Source organism: Oratosquilla oratoria, chromosome 28 (genome assembly GCF_046742065.1).
Source record: "Oratosquilla oratoria isolate Oo_2021 chromosome 28, ASM4674206v1, whole genome shotgun sequence".
NCBI classification, from domain to species: domain Eukaryota; kingdom Metazoa; phylum Arthropoda; class Malacostraca; order Stomatopoda; family Squillidae; genus Oratosquilla; species Oratosquilla oratoria.
The window spans coordinates 44,538,104-44,561,138 of record NC_134804.1 but is presented as its reverse complement, the minus strand read 5'-3'; the positions used below and the strand labels follow the sequence as shown (position 1 = coordinate 44,561,138).

General features: G+C 40.4%; 1 protein-coding gene across 4 annotated transcripts in view; it reads left to right on the top strand.

The window, feature by feature from the left end:
• Positions 1-23,035, top strand: part of LOC143040358 (putative glutamate receptor) — a 94,423-nt gene that overhangs the window by 24,031 nt on the left and 47,357 nt on the right. For all 4 annotated transcript variants that reach the window (XM_076211344.1, XM_076211345.1, XM_076211342.1 and 1 more), the window contains 8 exons: positions 3,090-3,180; positions 8,495-8,653; positions 9,316-9,472; positions 10,167-10,282; positions 14,526-14,621; positions 15,292-15,450; positions 16,946-17,052; positions 18,526-18,686. In XM_076211344.1, the coding sequence (XP_076067459.1) occupies positions 3,090-3,180; positions 8,495-8,653; positions 9,316-9,472; positions 10,167-10,282; positions 14,526-14,621; positions 15,292-15,450; positions 16,946-17,052; positions 18,526-18,686 (1,046 nt within the window). The remainder of the gene's footprint in view (positions 1-3,089; positions 3,181-8,494; positions 8,654-9,315; positions 9,473-10,166; positions 10,283-14,525; positions 14,622-15,291; positions 15,451-16,945; positions 17,053-18,525; positions 18,687-23,035) is intronic.

Genomic DNA, 23,035 nt, shown 5'->3' with positions numbered 1-23,035 from the left:
TGTGTGTGTGTGTGTGTGTGTGTGTGTGTGTGTGTGTGTGTGTGTGTGTGTGTGTGTGTGTGTGTGTGTGTGTAAAATAACCACAGGAGAAAGGAAACTTGTAGACAGTAAGTACTTTCGTATATTACATCTTCAGACTTCAGTCTGAAGATGTAATATACGAAAATACTTATTGTCTACAAGTTTCCTTTCTCCTGTGGTTATTTTGCATTTTTTGTATCACGGTGATGTAATTGCTTGCATATATATATATATATATATATATATATATATATATATATATATATATATATATATATATATATATATATATATTCGTAGAAAACCACTTGAAAAATAAGACACTATGGTCCGAACGTTTTCGTCTATTCAGACATTTTCAAGGAACAGACGAAAACGTTCGGATCATAGTGTCTTATTTCCCAAGTGGTTTTCTGCGAGTTCTTATATTCACGCATTCACGCGTTTTAGTGATTTGTTGTTATATATATATACATATATATATATATATATATATATATATATACATATATATATATGTATATATATATGTAGATATATATGTATATATATATATATGTATGTATATGTATATATATGTATATATATATATATATATATATATATATATATATATATATAATTAATAACGATTTAAATTATATGGTAATAACTGCATCATGGTAAATCGTAAATACTAAGTTAACGGTCATCTAAATAGTAGCAACCCCAAGCTTGACTCGAAATTAATTAAATCTACGTCTTATTCTTATTCTATTTTTTAGTAACAATATAAATTTGTTTGGTAACAAATGTATCATAATAAACGCAATTTTTACGTTAACGATAAATAATGCGCTAGTAGTATATTTTGAATCGAGCTGACCTTGCATTCTCGTAATTAGAGGTTCGAATCCCATAATTAGGGGTTCGAATCCTGCATTTCTCTCCGATTCCCAGTAGTGAATGTTACCTGCCCCAGCAGTTTAAAAGTGACAGCTTCGGCCGCAGCTATTCAGTGCCTCCTGGCGTAAGTTCCTCTCCTACTAAATCGAATGGTTGATAAACTACTAGGAAAGAAATGCGACATTTGATAGTGCTGTACGGCGCGCGAATGATGCTATAAATGGCCTTACATAGGAAAAAGGGTCTCCACCTCTGTTTTATGTAGTCGATATATTAAGGATTTTAGTGATACCCCTACGGACCAGACTCACGTAGCACTCTTCCACCCCCGGAGATTCTGCTGAAATAAAGAACGTTTGCCACGTTCAATTTCTACTTTCAATCCGTTCTTCTACCCTCATTGAAACTCTCTTTATGTGAAACCAACAAGATAGGGAGAAAGTGTCTAGAAACAGTAACTGTTCAAAGTTCAAATACTAATGAACGAAACAGAGCCATTTTCAATATTGCACCCCGTGTCTATCTATCTACCAAGAGCTTTTTTCCCCCTTATAAGGAAGCTAGCCAAGTCAGGGGCACTCACCTACTTCCACCCATTCCACTCCCTTCCACCCCTCCCATCTCAGGTTCTCAAGGATGACAGGTCATCCCTGCATCCCGTCAACTGCCCTGGGTCAGATGCAATGCAGCAAGACACAGTACATCCACAGCAAGGCCCCTTCACAAAATCGGCTACCCCCTACCCCTCTTCGTCCCCTCATGAAGAAGAAGAAGAAGAAGAAGAAGAAGAAGAAGAAGAAGAAGAAGAAGAAGAAGAAGAAGAAGAAGAAGAAGAAGAAGAAGAAGAAGAAGAAAGAAGACTGGGAGAAATCCCTTCGGGCTGCGTCAAAATTCTTACTTCTTACTTCAGCTCCCAGTAGTAGGCGTTATGCCTGTCAGTGGTCCCAGCATGTTCCTCCATCTGGCTCTATCATGGAAGGCCCCTTCCTCCCTCAGAGTTTCGATGTTGGGCAAGTCATGTCTGCTGCTGAAGGCTTCTTCGACATTTTCTTTCCATCTCTTTCTCGGTCTTGCTCTTGGCCTTCTTCCATCCGGCATCCACTCCCAGCATTCCCTTGCAATTCTCATCCACAAATAAGCTACCCCTATTCTCCCCCCCCCACACCCAACATCTCTCCCTCCCTCGCATCACATTCTGCAACCCCTGTAATCCATTTGATTACTGTAGCTAGTTTATCCATTATTTATTTTATTCGTTATTATCTATGATATGTTTTTATTTGTTTATCTATTTATCTATTTATCGTTATATTTTCTTCGCATTCGACCTAGTTATGGACCAAAAGGTCTCCTGTAGGCATTCTCCTTTCTAAATCCTTTTGTAAGGCACTCTGTGGGATCCCCAGCCCTAGCATCCTTTCCTCATTCATTCTGAGATGTATAAATAGTTTAGAGGTTGCATTCTGCCTCTATGTTCTTGAAGAAATAAATTAACAAACGAAACATTGTACATTTGATAGAGGCTTCATCTTCAGATGGTGTCTACTCTGACCATTCTAAATTGTGGTCTCCTTTTCCATGTCTCGAAATCTTTAGTGAGATTTTGTTTATTTATCTGTTTACTTACCTATATTCGCATATATCTATGTCTCTGTTTGTATATATATATATATATATATATATATATATATATATATATATATATATATATATATATATATATATATATGCACAATATTTATTAATTTACCTTTTTATTCATACCTGTTTACCATATATATTTATCAAATATATTCATTTACTTATTTACTTTTATTTTGTTTATTTGTTTATTTGTTTGATTTATTTATTTCTTTAATGTATTTATTCGTTTTATCTATTTATTAGTTTGATTTAACTGTTAATTTAACTTGTTTGTTAGTTTGGTTTGTCTATTTGTTAATTCACTTATAAGTTCGAATCATCTGTTCATTAATCTATTCTTCTATTAGTTTGATTTGCCTATTTGTTTTATTCATTAGTCTAATTAATCTATTAGTTTAATTTATTTATTAGTTTAATTAATTTATTTGTTTAACTTATTTATTAGTTTGATTCATTTATTTGCTTACTTTTTTATTAGTTTAACGTACTCATTTATTCAATGTATCTATTCGTTTATACATCACTGATCTGTTTTTCAGTTATAAGTTCATTCCTGCAGACGGCGGGGAATGGGGTCTTCGTCAGCCCGATGGGTCTTGGAGTGGTATGATAGGACAACTCAACCGCACGGTAAGACAAGAAAAATAAAATAAAAAGTGCCAACAAAGACCAAGATTATTACCATTGTCCTGTGTGTCGGAACTCCCAGAGAAGTTGAAGTCACTTGGACCTGTTGGCCTCATTTGCGGGACTGATTTACCATTTCTTATGGACCTGAGGTTTTGGCTGAATGAACGTCATGTGAGGAAGATCATGTTTGCTCATTGTATAAATGTAGGAGCCGTTGGAGCATTCCCGATGTAACGTCTTGGCGGGGGGGGGTTGATTCCTTGCAAAAACACATCCTTCATATATAAAACATTGTAAACAAACACCTTAATGTCTGCTTCCTTTAATGAAACATACATTATTTCTAAATACAATATCGATCATTTGAAGTGGTTCAACTATGATCCACTTTTAGACCTATACTAATTCCTACAAGATCTCAATTTATTTAATTCTATTACACTTGGCAAGGAGAAATAAACGAGTAGTGTAGATTGGCCAAAACGAAACAATGTCTTTAGAGGGGGCTGTTACTCCCAACCAATCCGCTGGCCGTTCATTTACGAAATACCGATGTACCAGAGGCATAGACATATACAGTATATTTATCACTACACTTCAATACAATTTCCCTAGACCAGGAATCGGCAACCCAAAATGTTGAAAGAGCCATATTGGACCAAAAAAAAAAAATATGTCTGGAGCCGCAAAAAATTAAAAGCCTTATATAAGCCTTATAATGAAGGCAACACATGCTGTATGTATCTATATTAGCTATATTAGCCTACCATCAAAATGACTAAGTTGGCTACAAACACATAATGAGCCTTCATGATTAAATGCTTATTTTTCCTGCAGCACATCCTGTTGGGAATAACGCACCACGTGACTACTCTGTCGTACGATGCCGCCTCAAGTTTAACTTCATTACAATATTAATGAATTATGTTTCATTGGTTTGATGAAATTAAAGAAATACAATAAAGAAATCCTATTTTTGATGTCATTTTTATTATGAGGATTCGAAAAAGCAACAACAAAATGGAACGTGCATAACGTGCCCCTTATCTGGGCAACAAACAGAGTGCAATAAAACGCAGCCTGCATTTATAAAAATAAAACAGCAGCCTTTTGAAAAGGTAAAGTATATAAAATCAAATTAATACAGTTTAAGTTTGATTTCTGGGCAAATGCCAAGCAAGTCAGTACAAGGGTAAAACGCAGCTGCATCCTCTTCTCTTTTGACACGCAACCCACACAGCTGCATCCTCTTCTCTTTTGACACGTAACCAACGCAGCTGCATCCTCTTCTCTTTTGACATGCAACCAACGCAGCTATCCTCGGACCTGAGCAACAACACACAATAATATCCCTAAGTGTCATTCCAAATATATACTGACGAAAATCAGAAATCACTTTATAAAAACAGCCACTTTGTTACTAAACATGTGCCTATGACAGGATTGTGATCTTACCCGTTTAATGTGACTTCTGTTTTCGGACATCACTGGTCAGCTTCTCAACATCGGCCATGTAAGATGTAACTTTAATCTTGACGCAGGACTGCAAGCTCTCATCTGTGAGGCGGGTGCGATATTTTGATTTGATGTGGTTCATGTTTGAGAATATCTGCTCGCACAGGTATGTTGATCCAAAGATGGATAATACTCCAAATGCATATGTCCTCATGTTCCTATAACTGTCAGGAAGAGCATTCCATGTGTCATAGACAAGTTCCTCGGATGTTGGGAGTCTTTCAATTTCGCTCCATTTGTGGCTTTGGGCAAGCTGGGCTCTCTGGCGAGTGACGTCTTCAAGCTCGGTTGTAAGACGTTTGAATTTGGACACCCCTAAATCTTTGACGGCTATATCGGCCATTTCCATTTCAAGGTCAGCTTGATTTTCTCCTGGAAATCTGCTCAGCAAGGACGGGTCAATCTCCAGGGGTGTGACAGGGAAAGACAGTGTCATTTTTTCCCAACAATAACTTACACATGACATACACGTAACCAACAATTGGTCGTGGTCCTTCACATCCGTAGCAACTCGAACAAATATGCCGCATCCAACGATAAAAAGTACACTCATATATATAAACAGATATGCAAAATATTACCATGGCCATTTAAAAATACCCTTTAGACCTCATTTCAATAACAAAATCAAAACATGGATAATATGAGAAAAAAAAAAAAGCTAAATGGAATGTGTTGTTCACTACATGTCGCAGACTATGACGCAAATCTTCGTTGACAGAAATGTTGAAATTTGATATTTATTCTACACATTTTTACAGCATTGGAAAACGTTAAGAATGCTTGTGTCATGTTTGTCCTCCTATAGAAACCATATTAAAACAAAAAATATATTTCCCTCACCCATCTTTTTCCATTTTCAAACATTTTTAAAAAAGCTCCAGGGAGCCACTAGGGCAGCGCTAAAGACCCGCGGGTTGCCGACCCCCGGTCTAGGGCGACATGTAGTGAACAACACATTCCATTTAGCTTTTTTTTTCTCATATTATCCATGTTTTGATTTTGTTATTGAAATGAGGTCTAAAGGGTATTTTTAAATGGCCATGGTAATATTTTGCATATCTGTTTATATATATGAGTGTACTTTTTATCGTTGGATGCGGCATATTTGGTCGAGTTGCTACGGATGTGAAGGACCACGACCAATTGTTGGTTACGTGTATGTCATGTGTAAGTTATTGTTGGGAAAAATGACACTGTCTTTCCCTGTCACACCCCTGGAGATTGACCCGTACTTGTTGAGCAGATTTCCAGGAGAAAATCAAGCTGACCTTGAAATGGAAATGGCCGATATAGCCGTCAAAGATTTATGGGTGTCCAAATTCAAAAACGTCTGACAGCCGAGCTTGAAGACGTCACTCGCCAGAAAGCCCAGCTTGCCCAAAGCCACAAATGGAGCGAAATTGAAAGCCTCCCAACACCCGAGGAACTTGTCTATGACACATGGAATGCTCTTCCTGACAGTTATAGGAACATGAGGACATATGCATTTGGAGTATTATCCATCTTTGGATCAACATACCTGTGCGAGCAGATATTCTCAAACATGAACCACATCAAATCAAAATATCGCACCCGCCTCACAGATGAGAGCTTGCAGTCCTGCGTCAAGATTAAAGTTACATCTTACATGGCCGATGTTGAGAAGCTGACCAGTGATGTCCGAAAACCGAAGTCACATTAAACGGGTAAGATCACAATCCTGTCATAGGCACATGTTTAGTAACAAAGTGGCTGTTTTTATAAAATGATTTCTGATTTTCGTCAGTATATATTTGGAATGACACTTAGGGATATTATTGTGTGTTGTTGCTCAGGTCCGAGGATAGCTGCGTTGGTTGCATGTCAAAAGAGAAGAGGATGCAGCTGCGTTGGTTACGTGTCAAAAGAGAAGAGGATGCAGCTGTGTGGGTTGCGTGTCAAAAGAGAAGAGGATGCAGCTGCGTTTTACCCTTGTACTGACTTGCTTGGCATTTGCCCAGAAATCAAACTTAAACTGTATTAATTTGATTTTATATACTTTACCTTTTCAAAAGGCTGCTGTTTTATTTTTATAAATGCAGGCTGCGTTTTATTGCACTCTGTTTGTTGCCCAGATAAGGGGCACGTTATGCACGTTCCATTTTGTTGTTGCTTTTTCGAATCCTCATAATAAAAATGACATCAAAAATAGGATTTCTTTATTGTATTTCTTTAATTTCATCAAACCAATGAAACATAATTCATTAATATTGTAATGAAGTTAAACTTGAGGCGGCATCGTACGACAGAGTAGTCACGTGGTGCGTCATTCCCAACAGGATGCGCTGCAGGAAAAATAAGCATTTAATCATGAAGGCTCATTATGTGTTTGTAGCCAACTTAGTCATTTTGATGGTAAGCTAATATAGCTAATATAGATACATACAGCATGTGTTGCCTTCATTATAAGGCTTATATAAGGCTTTTAATTTTTTTTTGCGGCTCCAGATTTTTTTTTTTTTTTTTTTTTTTTTTTTTTCCAATATGGCTCTTTCAACATTTTGGGTTGCCGATCCCTGCCCTAGACCATCAATGGGCAGCTACCAGACACTGTGTCTCTTATGGGTTCATTTTCGATTACACCGTTCTCGCTAACTTCAACTTAAAAAAATAGAATTATATCCCCTTGTAAGTGTGTGTGTCCTAAATAGTGATTTCATCGATTAGATAGATGAGACAGTATTTACGGACCTGTCGAGACGAAAGTACGTGTTGGAACCAAAATGCAATGTGTCACTGGTACATATCACTGTGATACTAACATTGTCATGATATTAAGGTGAAAGAAAAAAAGGGGTTGAGGAAGGAAAAAAGTGGCAACTAACCTGGCAAGACGAAGGTACATGTTAAAACTCCCTCGGCCGACTATCCCGTGCCTGCTAGTGATGACCATTATTATTACAGTTATAATTCGTGACTACGACTTCTTAATATACTTTAACCTTCGTCTCTTAATGACGATTTTGGATTAGTTTGAACTCCTAAAGGAGGAGTGAAAGACCAATGTGTAAGGTCTCTGAAGATGATGAATGCGGAATTTTTGTATAGAAAGGAAAAGACGACCTATTTTTACTGTGACATGGTAGTTGCGGGGAATAGGCATCGGGATAGAGAAGGGGGAAAGGTGTGGTTGGTACAAGCGACAAAGGGAGTGGGAGACTGGTCACATATGGGAGAGAAGGGGCATCTTATACAGTACTGTTGAATAGTATAAATGAATATGAAAATGTGGGCATTACATAGTATTCAGAAGATTCTTACGAGTGAAACGTTGTACAGTCAATAAAGACTTCGTCTTCATGTAGTCTTTACTCTGGTGTCTTCCCAAGTTGATTGAAATCGTTCTGGTTTTTCGAAAGTTGGATCCCCTAATGTGACTAAAAATGACCCAAAGGTGTGTAACTCCTGCACCAGGATCTCTCCTTAGGTTGAATGAAGTCAAGTGGCGGTGGGAAGAAGATTCCCTCTTCCAGTGAGATCTATCTATACACCTGAGGGTTTTTTTTCTTCCTTATAAGGAAGGCAGCCAACCAAAATATACATTCACCCCACTCACACCCAAAAACCTATTTTCCCCTATTATTGTGGTTCCCTGTGAATAAGGGGTCATTCATGACCCTGCCCAGTGCAAGGTAGTCTATCTATATACCAAAAATATCCCCCCTACCTCTGTATGAGAGGAAGCCAGTTAAGGTATGCACTATCCAACACCCTTCCATCACCCATTTGTTTCCCCTTTTATTTTAGCTACTTTCTTTTAAGTACTCTGTTCTCACAGGAAGTGGACATGGCATTAGGGCCGTTTGCTCTCAACCATGAGCGGTTCCAGGCTGCGACTTTCAGCAAACCTTTCCTCTTCCATGAGTACCTGATTATGTACCCGAGACCCCAGCTAGAGCCCGATCTCGGTGGATTCTACAGACCTTTCACCCAGCTGGTGAGTAGATCGGTGTACGAAGTGTTACTTTTTCACCCTTGATCCCCAGCAGGAGAAGAGGACCTCTACTGGTCCTCAAGCCTGTCACTCAAACGGTGAGTAACTCTGTGCACGAACTCGTTTCACGAAGTATTTTGAAGGTCTTCTCTTTGACACAGAGCCACTTGTCCTTCAAGAAGCAGAGATCTTTGGACCTGCAGCTGGGAGTACCTCAAGAACAACAGCCGAGCCGTTGTATTAAGGAAGAAGGCGATCAGTAGTAAACGCCAGGAGGCGCTTAGTAGCTGTGGCCGAAACAGTCACCTGTACTCTATATTCGAAGTATTCCTGTTCCATTTCCCGACTGAAATAATGATCACTTTTATCTCCCACTATCCCTCCTTTCTATCGTCAACTCTGACTCCAATTCTTCAGTTCGATATGATATTTGAAGGACAGAAGCGCTGCTTATTGTCAACAAAATACTGAGAAATAGTCTCCACAAAATAATAGTAATAACAATAATAATCCTGATATTTTTGTCCATATTTCTACTCTCTGTTCTGCTTCCCTCCTTAAAATTCTCCTTTACGACTTCACCTCTTTGGCGCGATACTGTTCCCAAAGAGAGAAGCGCTAGTTATCGACAACAAAATAATAATTCTGTCCATTTCCACCTGCAGACCTGGATCACAATCTTCCTCTCCCTTCTACTCGTCTCCACCTGCCTTTGTGCCGTTGCCATCTTGGTCAGGTTCCTTGGCACAGAAGTTCAAGGTGCCAAGTATTTCCAAGGCTCCAGGACCTTCACCTGGGTCTACGGCGTTCTTCTGGGTATATGTGAGTACTTAATTTCGCACTTTCACTCGCCCATTCCTCTCCCTCCCGGCTTCATTTGATTTCGGCCTCAGCTGGGATGCGGTTTATTTTTCGGTATGCCACACTGAACCAAGACTCGAAATAATATCCCTATTATCATCTATCATCAGGAAGCTTAAATGTAGACCTAAAGATTCCTCTGGCACCGCTGCAAGAACCAGACGATTCCGGTTACTATCCCAATGACTTGCACGTGTTTCTAGCTTTGGTGCTTGTGGCGTTACTGGCGTGCTTGCTAGAACCCAGGTACCTTTTCATTTATGGAGTGATCTGAGTTTCTGATTTCATAACCAATCATCACTGAACTGCATTCACCTCCCCCGTGGTACCCCGCAGCAGTAAACACTCCATTGATAGCATAAGGGGAAGGCCGGAGGAGGAGGAGGGGTGCCATCGCATCAGGAAAAACACCATGTGGCTATGAAGTCTTCATCGTACAACTTCGCTTGTTCGAACTACATTTGTATATGCTGTAACAAAGGATGCGACAAAAATATTAATTAAGCCCAATTCGAAAATCTAAGCTTCAGTAAAAAAGAAATAAGGTTTTGTCCAGATATGGCGTTTTTCCAGACACACGTCTCGGCAATTGCCTCTCTTTCGTTTGTGATACAGTAGGCGAGATGGTCATTCCTGCATGTTTTTGTTCTTGCAGCGATGAGATGGTCCCCCTCACATGGTTCGATTCTTGCTATGGTCTGGATTTTGGTGTCACTGATCCTGAGTACTGTTTACAAGTCCAATCTGAAAGCCATGCTCATCTTACCAAAGGTACGTGTACATAAATATGTGTGGTGTACATACGTACATACAAACATATCACTCCATCTGTCAATGAATCCGTTCTCAAGTGTCACATGGAGAACATACCAAGATCTATAGACCTTGGAACATACTACATACATACTTACCTACGTACATATATTCTGCGCTAATTACCGACCAGCGCTATTCTAAGATCGCGCTGCGCGATTTAACGATCCTATAATTGAGCGGCAATCTCGAGATCGCGCAAGGACTGCTTTACGCATTTTAGCGATCTGCGCGATCCTGTAACCTTGAAATAACATGAAAGCATGGTCTTCATTTGTGGTAGATTTCGATAGCTACATCATTCTTCGCAACACTACTTTCTGGTTTACTGTACGGGAGGCCAGTAGGGAATGTATTCCCAAATCATACATACATATCACTCCATCTGTCAATGAATCCATTCTCGTGTCACATGCAGAACATACTACATACATATTTACATGTATGCATACATAGAAATCTTCGTCTATTATGCCCCAAGTCTCATTTCACAAGCGTGTTGCTTTAGTGAATAAAATCAACCCATCCTTAACCGGAAACTTCTTTGGTTACGTAACAAGTGTTTGGACCAAGTTTGTCCTCACAGACAACGTTGTCAACGTTCCCAGTGCCGACTTGTCGAAATCGCATTTGGAAATGTTGGTCCTTGTTCTTAACTTTACTTTAACACTGAAGAATCACCATATGCTGGACTACCTGGTAGGTTTTGATAAATTTCTGGCAGGGAACAACTGTGATAAAGATCTCGTGTGCCCCAAAGGTTTTTTGTTTTTGTTTTTGTTAAATGGTATTTCTTAGTGTTTCAAAGGTGCTTGTGGTTTACCAAAACAGACAAAGGATGTAAAGCAGTTATCTTAGAACATTCGGATTATATTAATAAAGCCTTTGATATGAGGATTCGGAGACCCATGAGACCTTCAATAAAAAAAAAAAAAACTCGATGTCACGGCAGCTGAATTCAGCAGAAATGTTTGCAGGATTCCAATGAATGACTGCGTTAACTATTTACAGATCACAAAGCCTAAGCATCACTATGTCTATGGTCTTCTGATGATATATAAATCAGGCATTCCACTGAAGCCAATTACTTCTAACTGGGGCTCCTGTAGAAGCAAGCTTTCGAAATGGCTGTCAGACTTTTTGTCAACTTTGTAGGAAATTTGTCAAATTCACACATCAATTTTTTTTATTTCATTTCCAAAATTGAAAATGTTAATGTACAAAATATCAGTATACTTAGTCTAGATATTGTTTTTTTCTCTTTACTAACATCAATGTTGATGGTGTTCTATTTTTTTTAATCCAAACTACAGTCGTTTCAGGACAATTTCCCACTCCCAGTCACTAAAATTTCTTGAACTAGCACGTCTTTGTGTTCCTTCTATTCTGATGTTTTCTCATTCCGAAATTAATTCTATAGGCAAAAAGTACGGTTGCAGTGTGGATTTTAATCTGTCGCTTGTTTTACAATGGATTTGCAAAGGATCACAAAGGCGGAGCATGCCGACAGGAGACCTTTTGATCCATATTGATGTCGGATGCGAAAAAAATCATAATAATAATAAATGAATAAATAAAAACTATAATAATGTAAATAACAAATAAAATACATGATCAATGCATAGGTATAGTTGAATAATAAACAAACAGATAAATGAAAAATAATAATAAATTGACATACAACTAATAATAAATGAGAATCAAACAGACAAATGATAACAAAATAAAAACGTATATGGAATCATTTGAATATACAATACCTTCGTATTCACCATCAAGCCACTTGAGATGATTTGGTGCAGATATGTCGATGACTTTTTCTCAGCGTGAGATGACAGGTGGAGTGCGTTCGAGGTGTTCCATAATAATTTGTACCATTGGCCCCAAATACTAAATTTAAAACAGAATGGGAGGAAGCTCACCAGATCTCATTCTTGGGTATTTTGATCAAAAGGACTGATAGTATTTTACGTTTTACTTTGTTTAGGAAGCCTACTCACTCAGAGAACTTCTAGCTTACGTTTTACTATGTTTAGGAAGCCCACCCACTTAGGGAACTTCCTTCTTTTTTTCAGTAACCACAAGGATAAAGTTAAGAAAAGGGTTGTCCCTGATCTTTTTCTGATAGCCTTTAGGATTTGTAGTCCCCAGTTCTTGGACTGGGAGATAATTTTCTTTAAATTCAAATTAATGAAGTAGATCTACCTAGCCTGGTTCTTGGATCAAGCCCTTAGTAAATCTGGAGATAGCCATTTTAAAAATTCAGCTTCCACCACTCAAAACGACGTTACAAAAATCCTCTACGGCAACACCATCATTTCTTCTGTTAACTTAATTCCTTAGAATCGTCTTACAATTGCTTGCCGCTATCCCAACATTGTACAGAGGCAATTTGTGAACGTGTACCAAAGATTAGAGTGGCTGACTATCTTGGAGTTTACAGTTTTCATGAAAGTGGCAGTTGCTAACAAGACTGACGAGTTAAGCACCATATGAGGACGGAGCCTTTATTTGTACGACGTTTCGCTTATTACAGCTTTTTCAAGTACAAGTTGAGATACAAATGCTTTTCTCTCCCCGTTCCCTCCTTTCCCCTTATTTAATCTCAAGCATTTGTATCTCAACTTGTACTTGAAAAAGCTGTAATAAGGGAAACGTCGTACAAATAAAGGCTCCGTCCTCATATGGTGTTTAACTCGTCAAGGTTTACAGTTTACCTCACCAAGATTGTAATCTGGTCCTAAGCCAAACTGGGAGAGATTTGAACAACGATTTGTCAAACACAAGCGATTCATCTATTATGCCCAAGAAAGTTCTGCTGTATTTCATCATGTTAATCATCATAACCACCGGATTGGCTGGGATAAGGCCAAACTAGTGTCCATGTCTACTTGTGGTTTCAGGAGAAAGTTAAACCCACCTCATCGAAGAATGTCACAGTTTTAACATCTCCGAAGGACAATGGTCTCCGGACATTATTTTACGCTTGACAGTGAGTCTCTTTGTCAACAACTTTCTTCCTCCTGACCCTGCACACGGACCCAGACCGAGGTCAGGCCTGTCACGAAGGCTGTCCAAGATTCTTGTATAACCCCCGCCCCCGATGACAGAGTAGATATTTCTCTAACCGCCTCGCGTATCTTGTACTTTCCTGAAGAGGGCTGCAGTTGGCAGTCGGAATATATAAGTTAGCTTTCACTCCGACAGTGGGTTCTCTGTATGATACATGCATACATACATACATACACACATACGTACGTACGTACATACATACCTGTACATACTACATACTGCATACTACATACTACACACATACATACATGCATGCATACATACATACGCTCGTAATGTACCACACACCCACAAAGCGAGTCCTGAGCCATGCAGTGCAAGCCGGTGCCTGGGACATCTCCTTCTTCTAAAGGACGACAATTCCCCGGACGAGGGTTATGTGATTTACTCGGATAATCATTTAACCAGTATGCTGCATAGCAGGGCCTGCCAGAGGGTTGTTTTGTCTGGTTGCTCATTTGGCTATTTGCCTCTTTGTTTGTTTATTTAGTTTTTTTTTTTTTTTTTTTTGCAACCAATTTCGTTTTGGACTGAGAGATCTCCGTCTACTTCTTTTTTCACGTTCTAAAGTCAATGAAAGCATACTATTAAACATTTCCTTACCATGGCTTCCTTTAAAGGCTTTGTTCTGGCTAAGATTATACCATCTTATTCAGTTTAGAAGAAATGTAGACCTGAAGATGGAGGTTCTACTTACAAAAAGATAAATACGTTTTAAAGTGTAGGAATAGTATTTTTCAAAATTCATCTAGAAAAAATACTGATGTCAGACAGGGCACGGATTGTTACATAACGGCTGCTCGTTGGACAACTGCTCACAGGACAGTTGCTCCCTGGGCAAGTGAAGTGGGACATTTGCTCACCAATACACTTTTCCCAAAATAACACCCCTTCGATATTATATCAATTTGTACCTCACACATAACTTTTATGACAAAATAGAAATAAAAATCAGACGTAATCTGAGCCTTCTTATTTGTGCACAAAATATTTTGGCAGACTCCGTGCAAAAGATGGGTACGGAACATTCTCCTTTCCGGCTTCTTACCGAGAACAGATGAAAAGGACAACAGATCTGATCGTTTATTTGTGTTTTTCCTAACACAAGGTCCACTCTCGCTTTTTTCAGGTGAACATCCCATTCAATAATTTGGAGGAGCTGGTGAACACGAACGCGATGCCGTACTATGTCCTGCAGGGGATGGCTGTTTTGCAAAATCTCCAGGTATGTACTTAATGGGCGAGCATCACAAAGATTTCTTCTTTTTTTTCTTCTTCTTCTTCTTCTTCTTAGATTTCTTCTTCTTCTTCTTCTTCTTCTTCTTCTTCTTCTTCTTCTTTTTCTTCTTCTTCTGTATATCAACTCGGACCCGAGAACAGGGCAAATTGTATCTAATGCTGTTGTCACACTGGGCTATTTTTCCTCCAACCTCCAATTAATCGACGGTACCGCCAACCTCCAACACTTTTCCGAAAGCTTCTGGGTGCAAATTTGCTCCAACAGTCGGAGGAAAAATATTCCAGTGTGATAAGGCCTTAAGGGTCAATAATTCATCAGCACATAAACGCCTTTCATGATTCCCATTTGGTCACATGTCAGGAGATCTTATCTCACCGTGACGTGAGTACGAACTCGGCACAAAAGGATCGAACAAGGTCATCATATTAAGACAACAGATCAGTACTCACGGTAATGGATTAAAATAGGACAAATTTAGTTTCAAGAAGGGTATAGGCAAAAACTGGTTTACCGATAGAGTGGTTAACGAGTGAGATAGACTTAGTAGCCATGTAGTAAGCGCAGAGACTATTGGTTATTTCAAAAGGAGGTTAGGTACCTTTATGTTCTTGTCCATCTTCCTACCCACCTCAAGTCATGTTCTGGTCTCTTGTAGGATGCTCCACCGAATTCAGTCTTCGGTAGGGCTTACAGGAACGTAAAGGTGATCACCAATGATGTCTCCGCCATCGCGGACGTTGTTCTCGATAACAAAGCTGCATTTTTCCTCGACACCCTGCTCATCCCTGCAACTATGCAACGCCAATATTTTAAGGTTAGTAAGGTCATCCTCAAGAGAAGAAAAGGGGAAATGTAGTTCTTCAACCAAGGGAGGTTGTACTCGATGGTTATTCTTCAGCCGAAGGAAGTTGGGATGCACATGAGAGGCTAAGTAATCCTGGCGAAGGTTTTTTCCCCAGTTCACTACTGTAAACTGAGAGGTTCTACCTCAAAGTCTTCGAGTCAACGCCGCTGCTTACACCACTGTTTTAGACACAGTTGTGAAGCCATTGATTACTGCTGTAGCACGTGGCAGGCTGTATGTTTTCCAACAGGGCTCCGCTCCATTGCACACGACCCACACCACCCAAGAATGGCTGGCCAACAATTTTCACGACCACGTCACTCCCAACATTTAGCCCCCTAGCTCTTCTGATGTTAATCCTTTAGACTATTACGTCTGGGGCGTTGTTGAGAGGACCTCCAATATGCATCCACACAGCACCGTTGCAACTCTCCAGCAAGTTATTGTAGCTGCAATGGCAAACATTCGCAAGACCCACCACATTACTGCCTGCCAGCGGTTTAGACGTCGTCTTGTAGCTGTTATTGCGAATGATGGCGGTTTCATCGAATGAATATATGCACAGAACAGTGAACGGTGCTTAAATGTTTTATCTACAGTGTCATTTTCCTTATTCCACGGACATTCCTTTGTTCTCAAATACCTGCCGCACCCAGTATATAGGAAATGAGTGGTGAAATATCATCCTTAGAAAGGAGGGCTTCCGAGGAGAATGGAAGGGAGGGAAAGGGGCTAATATAGGGACCTCCCCCCTCTTTTTCAGTTAAATAAGGCCCATTAGTGCTGGGAAGGGTGCATGCCCTGGCTAGCTACCTCCCTCATAAAGAGGAGGAAGCCTTTTCGGTATATAGAGTAGATAGTGCAAAGTACGCCATCGCAGCGAAGTCATAGGCGGCACCAAAGGTATGCCACGGGAAGGAGTAAAGTCGTTTGTTGGCAGTCAATAGAACACGGACAGTTCCTCCTTGTCCCCAAGGAGAGAATTACTGGTTATTACTGACAAAATAACTTCCTTCCACGACTCGTGTCGCTGTCAGAAAGGAATCTCCTCCCAGAGAGAGATAAATACAGAAAGAGAAAGTTGTCCACTCCTTAGTCTTGATGACAGAATCAAGAGACAATCTGGAGCTCTCGCTGTGTGCGTGTTTGTTTGTGTGCATGTATATGTGTGTTTGTTTGTATGCATGTTTCACCATGGTATTGGCCTTGGATCACGTGTTGGACTCGTGATCGACAGCCGGAAGAGAGCTCAGAGCTCATATATGACTTATGTATGGGTAGTGTCTGTGTGTGCATTGTGTGTGCATTGTGTGTGTGTGTGTGTGTGTGTGTGTGTGTGTGTGTGTGTGTGTGTGTGTGTGTGTGTGTGTGTGTGTGTGTGTGTGTGTGTGTGTGTGTGTGTGTGCGTACTTTTCTTCTGTTTTTACAGTGACAGCTGCATGATGTCTCATTCTTTGTTCTTCAGACGCAGAGGTGTGACCTGACCATGACCCCGGAGGCATTCGTCAAACTCTACATGGGAACCATAGGCTTCCCTAAAGGGTCTCCACTTGTCGAAGAAATGGACAAAGTGTAAGTGAACTCCCGGCAGCTCTTCTCCTCCTCTTCCTCCCCTTTCTTCTTCTCCTCCTCTTTCTCCTACTCATCTTCCTCCTCCTCCAACTTCTTAGCATACTTCACTTTCTTCTATCTCTTCCACCTTCTTTTCTTGATCTCGATCTTCGTCCTCCTCCTCCAACTTCTTATCCTCCTATTTTTTTCCTCTTCTCTTTCTTCCCATTTTCTCTCTTGCGCTCTTCTCTTTCCTTCTCCAATTTATAATTGTCATCCTCTTACTTCTGTTTTTCCTCCTCTTCCTTCCCATGTATGGAATATTGACTGTTTTATGTATTCGACATTTCAGGGACTTTTACAGCACCACTACGAAACAAGCCATTCCTCATTCTTTTGTGATTGGAAATTAATCCCCCTCTAAAAGAAATGGGTGGGGTGCTGATCGTTTTCAGCGTCTGCTATCGCCTCCGTTCTATTGCCCTCTCTCCTTAAACCCCTCCATTACCACCTCCATGACCCCATATCTTCGATGTGAAATTGTCTGCGAAGATAAAGATGCTGGTAACAAACTACTGATTCCGGCGATTGTCAACTCTTATCATATAGGGTAGTGGAAGTTTAGATTAACAAAGCGATTTTGGACTCGTCTCGGAGATTTTTTTTTTTTTTTTTTTCGGAAGACAGAGGGTATCTGTACATGGGCCTTAATTCATTCGGAGGCCTGCAAGGGCTGCCTCCCAAGGAAATAGACTACTGATCTATCCTATGATAAGCTATCCCGGCTTTCTAAGGTTATATGACCAGGATATGGGAAAACCTTTCTATGCCCGAGTATCAACCACTTGAGGATATTCCATCGGCTGGAGATGTGGAGAGGAGAGCAGGGTTTTGGACTTTGAGTTGGTCTTCTCCGACAACAACTCTTTTGGTCCCTGTGAGCAGGATGTATATAGGTCAGTCAACAATGGTAAATGTCTTGACCGGTCAACAATGGTAGATGTCTTGACCGGTGAACAATGGTAAATGTCTTGACCAGTCAACAGTGGTGAATGTCTTGACCAGTTAACAATGGGGAATGTCTTGGCCGATCAACAATGGTAAATGTCTTGACCGGTCAACAATGCTAAATGTCTTGACGAGTTAACAATGGTAAATGTCTTGATCAGTCAACAATGGTAAATGTCTTGATCAGTCAACAATGGTAAATGTCTTGACCAGTCAACAATGGTAAATGTCTTGATCAGTCAACAATGGCAAATGTCTTAACCAGTAAACAATGGTATATATATAATAAGACATTAAAACAACTTGGGGAAAGGTGAACAAAGAAGACATGAGTCTTATTCATAAGGAACCGGATTGGCTGAAAATGTTCAGGGCAAGACCGGTTAGGAATAAGCTCGGACCAAATGCCGTGTCCTCTGCATGATCCACCCTCCTCCGTGGCATACATCTTGATCAGTCAATAATGATATTTGTTTACCTTGTCAGCGTGCTACCCATTGTCGAAGCCGGTCTGGTCGACCTCTGGATTCGACAGGCCTTCCGGGTTGGTTACAGATGCTTCACTCCTCCTGATGCCATGGCCAAACCCGAACTACGTCCTCTCGCCCTCGGAGACTTCTTCGGCGTCCTTCTGCTCTTCGCCGGAGGTAATACTCGGCCCGAGGTCTACTACTTCTTCCTATCGTGTGGCGTTTGTCTTTCCAAAAACCATGAGAGTACACTACGAATTTTTCTTTATATATCTCAAAACGGCAAAAAAATAAGTAGATAAAAAATGAAAATAGATAAATAAATCAATAAAAACTGAATTTAGAGTATAAGATAAAAAAAAATAGAATCAAATAAAACAAACCCAACTAAACTAAACTAAAATAAGCTATAATACACGCACAAAACCACTCCAAAACGACAAGAGCGTGAAGTCGGAGATATGGGCCATGAAAGAGTAGGGGTGGGCGTGGGAGGGGTCGGCATACGCGATAGGAAGTAATGACGCAACAGTACATACATAAAAGGGGCTATCACACCGGGCTCTTTTCCCTCCCACATCCTACCTCTAACATCCAATTGAATAACTTTAATATGATTTCGCTTACAGAAATCTAAGACCTCTCGAAGAACATTTCAACAGTTTGTCTAATGTTCGTATATTTTTACAACCTCACAGTTCATAATTTAGCTGTTATATATGACGGAAAGATAATTTGATATTTGGAGATTAGAAATATATATATATATATATATATATATATATATATATATATATATATATATATATATATATATATATGAAGTCGTTTTTACTCAAACAAACTCTCAACGGTGGGCGCTGGTGAAGCCCGTGGAAACCCCGTGTGATAATCCTGAAAGGGGTCTACTGCGTCGACCTGCTGCAGTGGCGTCACCGGACACATTGCTCGGCCACGCACGAACCAGTGGCGCTTCAGAATATTCGAGATGACATACCATAACGTAGAATCGTCCCTCTAAACAGTAGTCTAAAATCTGAATGATAAACAACTGCGTATCATATTTTTGTTAACACATAGGAATATATATGCAGAAACATATAATTTCATAAGAAGTTGGGTCTATTATCTGAAGCTAAAAGTGAATGATTTCTAGTTTCGCCCTTTGTCATCTTTGTTCTTTTCTATTATTTCTATCTTTATTTATGTTATTATTATGTAGGAAATAGAATACTGCCACCAAATATTCCCACTTGGATCGTAAGAGGCGAGAAAAACGGGACGGGTTCGGGACCAAGCATCCTTCTCTCTGTAGCACCACAGGGGACATTCCTAAAAAAAAAAAGTAAAAGCATAAGAGGGTCTAGGATTTTTCCAACCAGCACCCTAAGGTTTGGGTCTTTTAATGTGCGTGGATGTGGTACAGATGAGAGTAAAAGGGAAGAGATAGGTAGTATATTTTTGAGAAGAAAGATGGATGTGTTGGCTTTGAGTGAAACTAAGTTGAGAGGGAAGGGCGAGTGTGAGTTTGTGAGTGTAGTTGGGAGGTTCTCAGAAGTGAAGAGGGGGCGAGGGAGAGAAGGGGTGGCTATACTAGTAAGTGAAGAGATAGGTAAACGTGTAGTGGAGTGGAAAGACGTTTCTTCAAGGTTAATATGGATGAAGGTGAAACTGGGAAAGGAGGTGTGGGTCTTTGTAAGTGCACATGGGCCTGATAGTGAAAAGAGTGAAGAGGAAAGGGAAGCTTTTTAGATAGATTTAAGTGAGTGCATAGACGGATTAGGGAGGAACGTCGATGTAGTAGTATTGGGAAACCTTAATGCTAGGGTAGGAAATGAACCAAGTGGAGTGGTTGGGAAATATGGAGTTCCAGGAAAGAATCGTAGTAGAGAGTTGATGGTGGAAATGTGTCTAGAAAGAGAGTTGATGATAGCAAATACAGTGTTTTAGAAGGAAGTCAAGCATAAATACACATGGGAGAGGGTGGTGGATGGAAGGGTAGTAGATATAGCGTTATTGGACTATGTAGTGGTAGATAGGAGTATAATAGGAAGAGTCAAAGATGTACATGTTCTAAGGAGAGAGAGTAGGGGAATATCAAATAATTTTTTGGTGGAAGGTATGTTGAGAGTGGAGGATAGATGGAGAAAGAAGAAAAGGACAAATGGTAGGGAGGTGCTTAGAGTGAATTGCTTAAATGAGAAGGAAAAACAGGAGTACAAGAAGAAGCTGAGAAAGGAGTGGGAGGGAGTGAAGGATAGAGTAGAGCTAGGAATGGAGGAGGAATGGGGATGGTTCAAGGAGGGAGTCACAGAGTGTGCAAAGATGGTGTGTGGAACAAGAAGGACAGGAGGAAAGAGAAGGAAGGGTAGTGAGTGGTGGGATGAGGAAGCAAAGAATGTTGCAGAAGAGGAGAAACGAGCTTTCACAGATTGCTTTCAAAATAGGACGAGGGAGTCATATAAGAGGTACAAAGAAAAGAGAAGCGAAGTAAAGCACAAGGTAAAGGAGCCAAAGTGGAGAGCAGGTGTGAAATAGGGTATGGCAGAAAATTTTGAAAGTAATAAAAAGATGTTTTGGAAAGAAATTACGAGAGGAATAGGAGGCGAATCAAGTAGAGAAGAAAAGGTAAAAGGTGCAGATGGAAAGATGATAATGGGAGAGAAGGCAGTGAGAGGAAGATGAGCAGAGTATTTTAGGGAGTTGCTAAATGTGAAGGAAGATAGGGAGGGAAAGATAGTTGCAGTGGGAGGTGCTAAGAAAATGAGAGTGATGAGTGAGGAAAATGAAGGACAAATAAGGAAGGATGAAGTGAAGGCAGTTGTTAAGATGATGAGAACAGGTAAGGCACCTGGTCTAGATGGATGCCATGCAGAATGTCTAAAAAAAAAAAGGAGGTACAGTGATGGTGGACTGGCTGGTGAGGTTATTTAATGTTTGCTGGAGAGAGGATAGAGTGCCGGAGGACTGGAGGAGTGCCTGTATAGTTCCACTTTACAAGGGAAAAGGGGACAAAAGTGAGTGTAGTAGTTTCAGAGGGGTTAGTTTGTTAATTGTAGTTGGGAAGGTTTATGGGAGGATCTTGAATGAGAGGATTAGGAGAGGAACAGAGAGAGTAATTGGTGAGGAATAGTGTGGGTTTAGGACAAGTAGGGGTTGCGTAGATCATATTTTTGTGGTAAGACAAATATGTGAGAAAGCTATAGGGAAAGGTAAGGATGTTTTTTGGGTCTTTTATGGATCTGGAAAAGGCTTATGACAGAGTAGACAGGAAGGCACTGAGGGAGGTTTTGCAAATATGCGAGATAGAAGGGAAGCTTTTAGTAGTTGTCAAAAGTTTTTATGAGAGTAGTAGAGCATGTGCCAGGATTAGAAATGGCGAGAGTAAGTAGTTCGAGGTAAAGGTGGAACTTCATCAAGGGTGTGTTATGTCTCCCTGGCTGTTCAATTTATAAATGGATGGGGTGGTGCGAGAGGTAAATGCAAGGTGGTTGGTCAGGGATTGGGAGGTGAGCCAGCTGTTGTTTCCAGACGACACTGCACTTGTAGCAGGATCAGAGGAGGAATTGAGGAAATTAGTGACGGAGTTTGAGTGTGTGGAAGAATAAAGTTGAAGATAAATGTGGGGAAAAGTAAGGTGATGAGATGTACAAGGGGTGAAAGTGGCAGTATACTGGAATTGAGCATTAAGAGAGAGCGACTGGAGGAAGCGGATAGTTTTAGATACTTAGGTGCGAATGTAGCAGGTAAGGGGAAGAGTGAGGGTGGAGGTAGAATGTAGATTGAGAGAAGCGAGTAAATGCCTTGGTGGATTAAAAAGTGTAATGAGAAACAGACATCTGGGAATGGATGCTATGAGAAGATTGTATGAAGGAGTGATTGCGCTAACAGCACTGAATGGGGCAGAAACAGGGAACATAAGAGAGGAAGAGAGGAGTTTGAATGTGTTTGAGATGAGGCGTCTGAGAAGTAGGATAGGGGTTACTAGGCTGGATAGAGTGAGAAATGAGGTGAGGAGGAGATCGGGGTGGTAAGGGAGTTGGAAGATAGGGTGGATGAAAAAGTATTGGGATGGTATGGACACACGGAAAGAATGACTGAAGAAAGAATAGTAAAAGAGGTATGGAAGGCAGATGTGGAAGGAGTGAACATGAGGGGGCGACGTAGGGTGAGATGGATGGATGGGGTGAAATAGTCTTTGGTGAATAGGGGAATGTCTGTTGAGGAAGGACGGGAGAGAACAGAAGACAGGGGTGAATGGAGAATGGTTGTATATCGCAGATGTTGTGATGCATGAGGTGGAATGGGTGAGGGATGGGGGGTAAGGAAGTATGAGTGAGCAAAATTTGACGCAGCCCGAAGGGATTTCTTCCCGTCTTCTCCTTTTTGCATGGGGGGACAGAGTGGGGGTCGCCGATTTAATAAAGCAGCCTTCCTGTAGATGTGCTGTGTCTTGCGACACTGATTCTGACCCAGGGCAGGGGGCAAGGTGCAGGGATGACCCGTCATCCAGGAAGTGCCAAGAT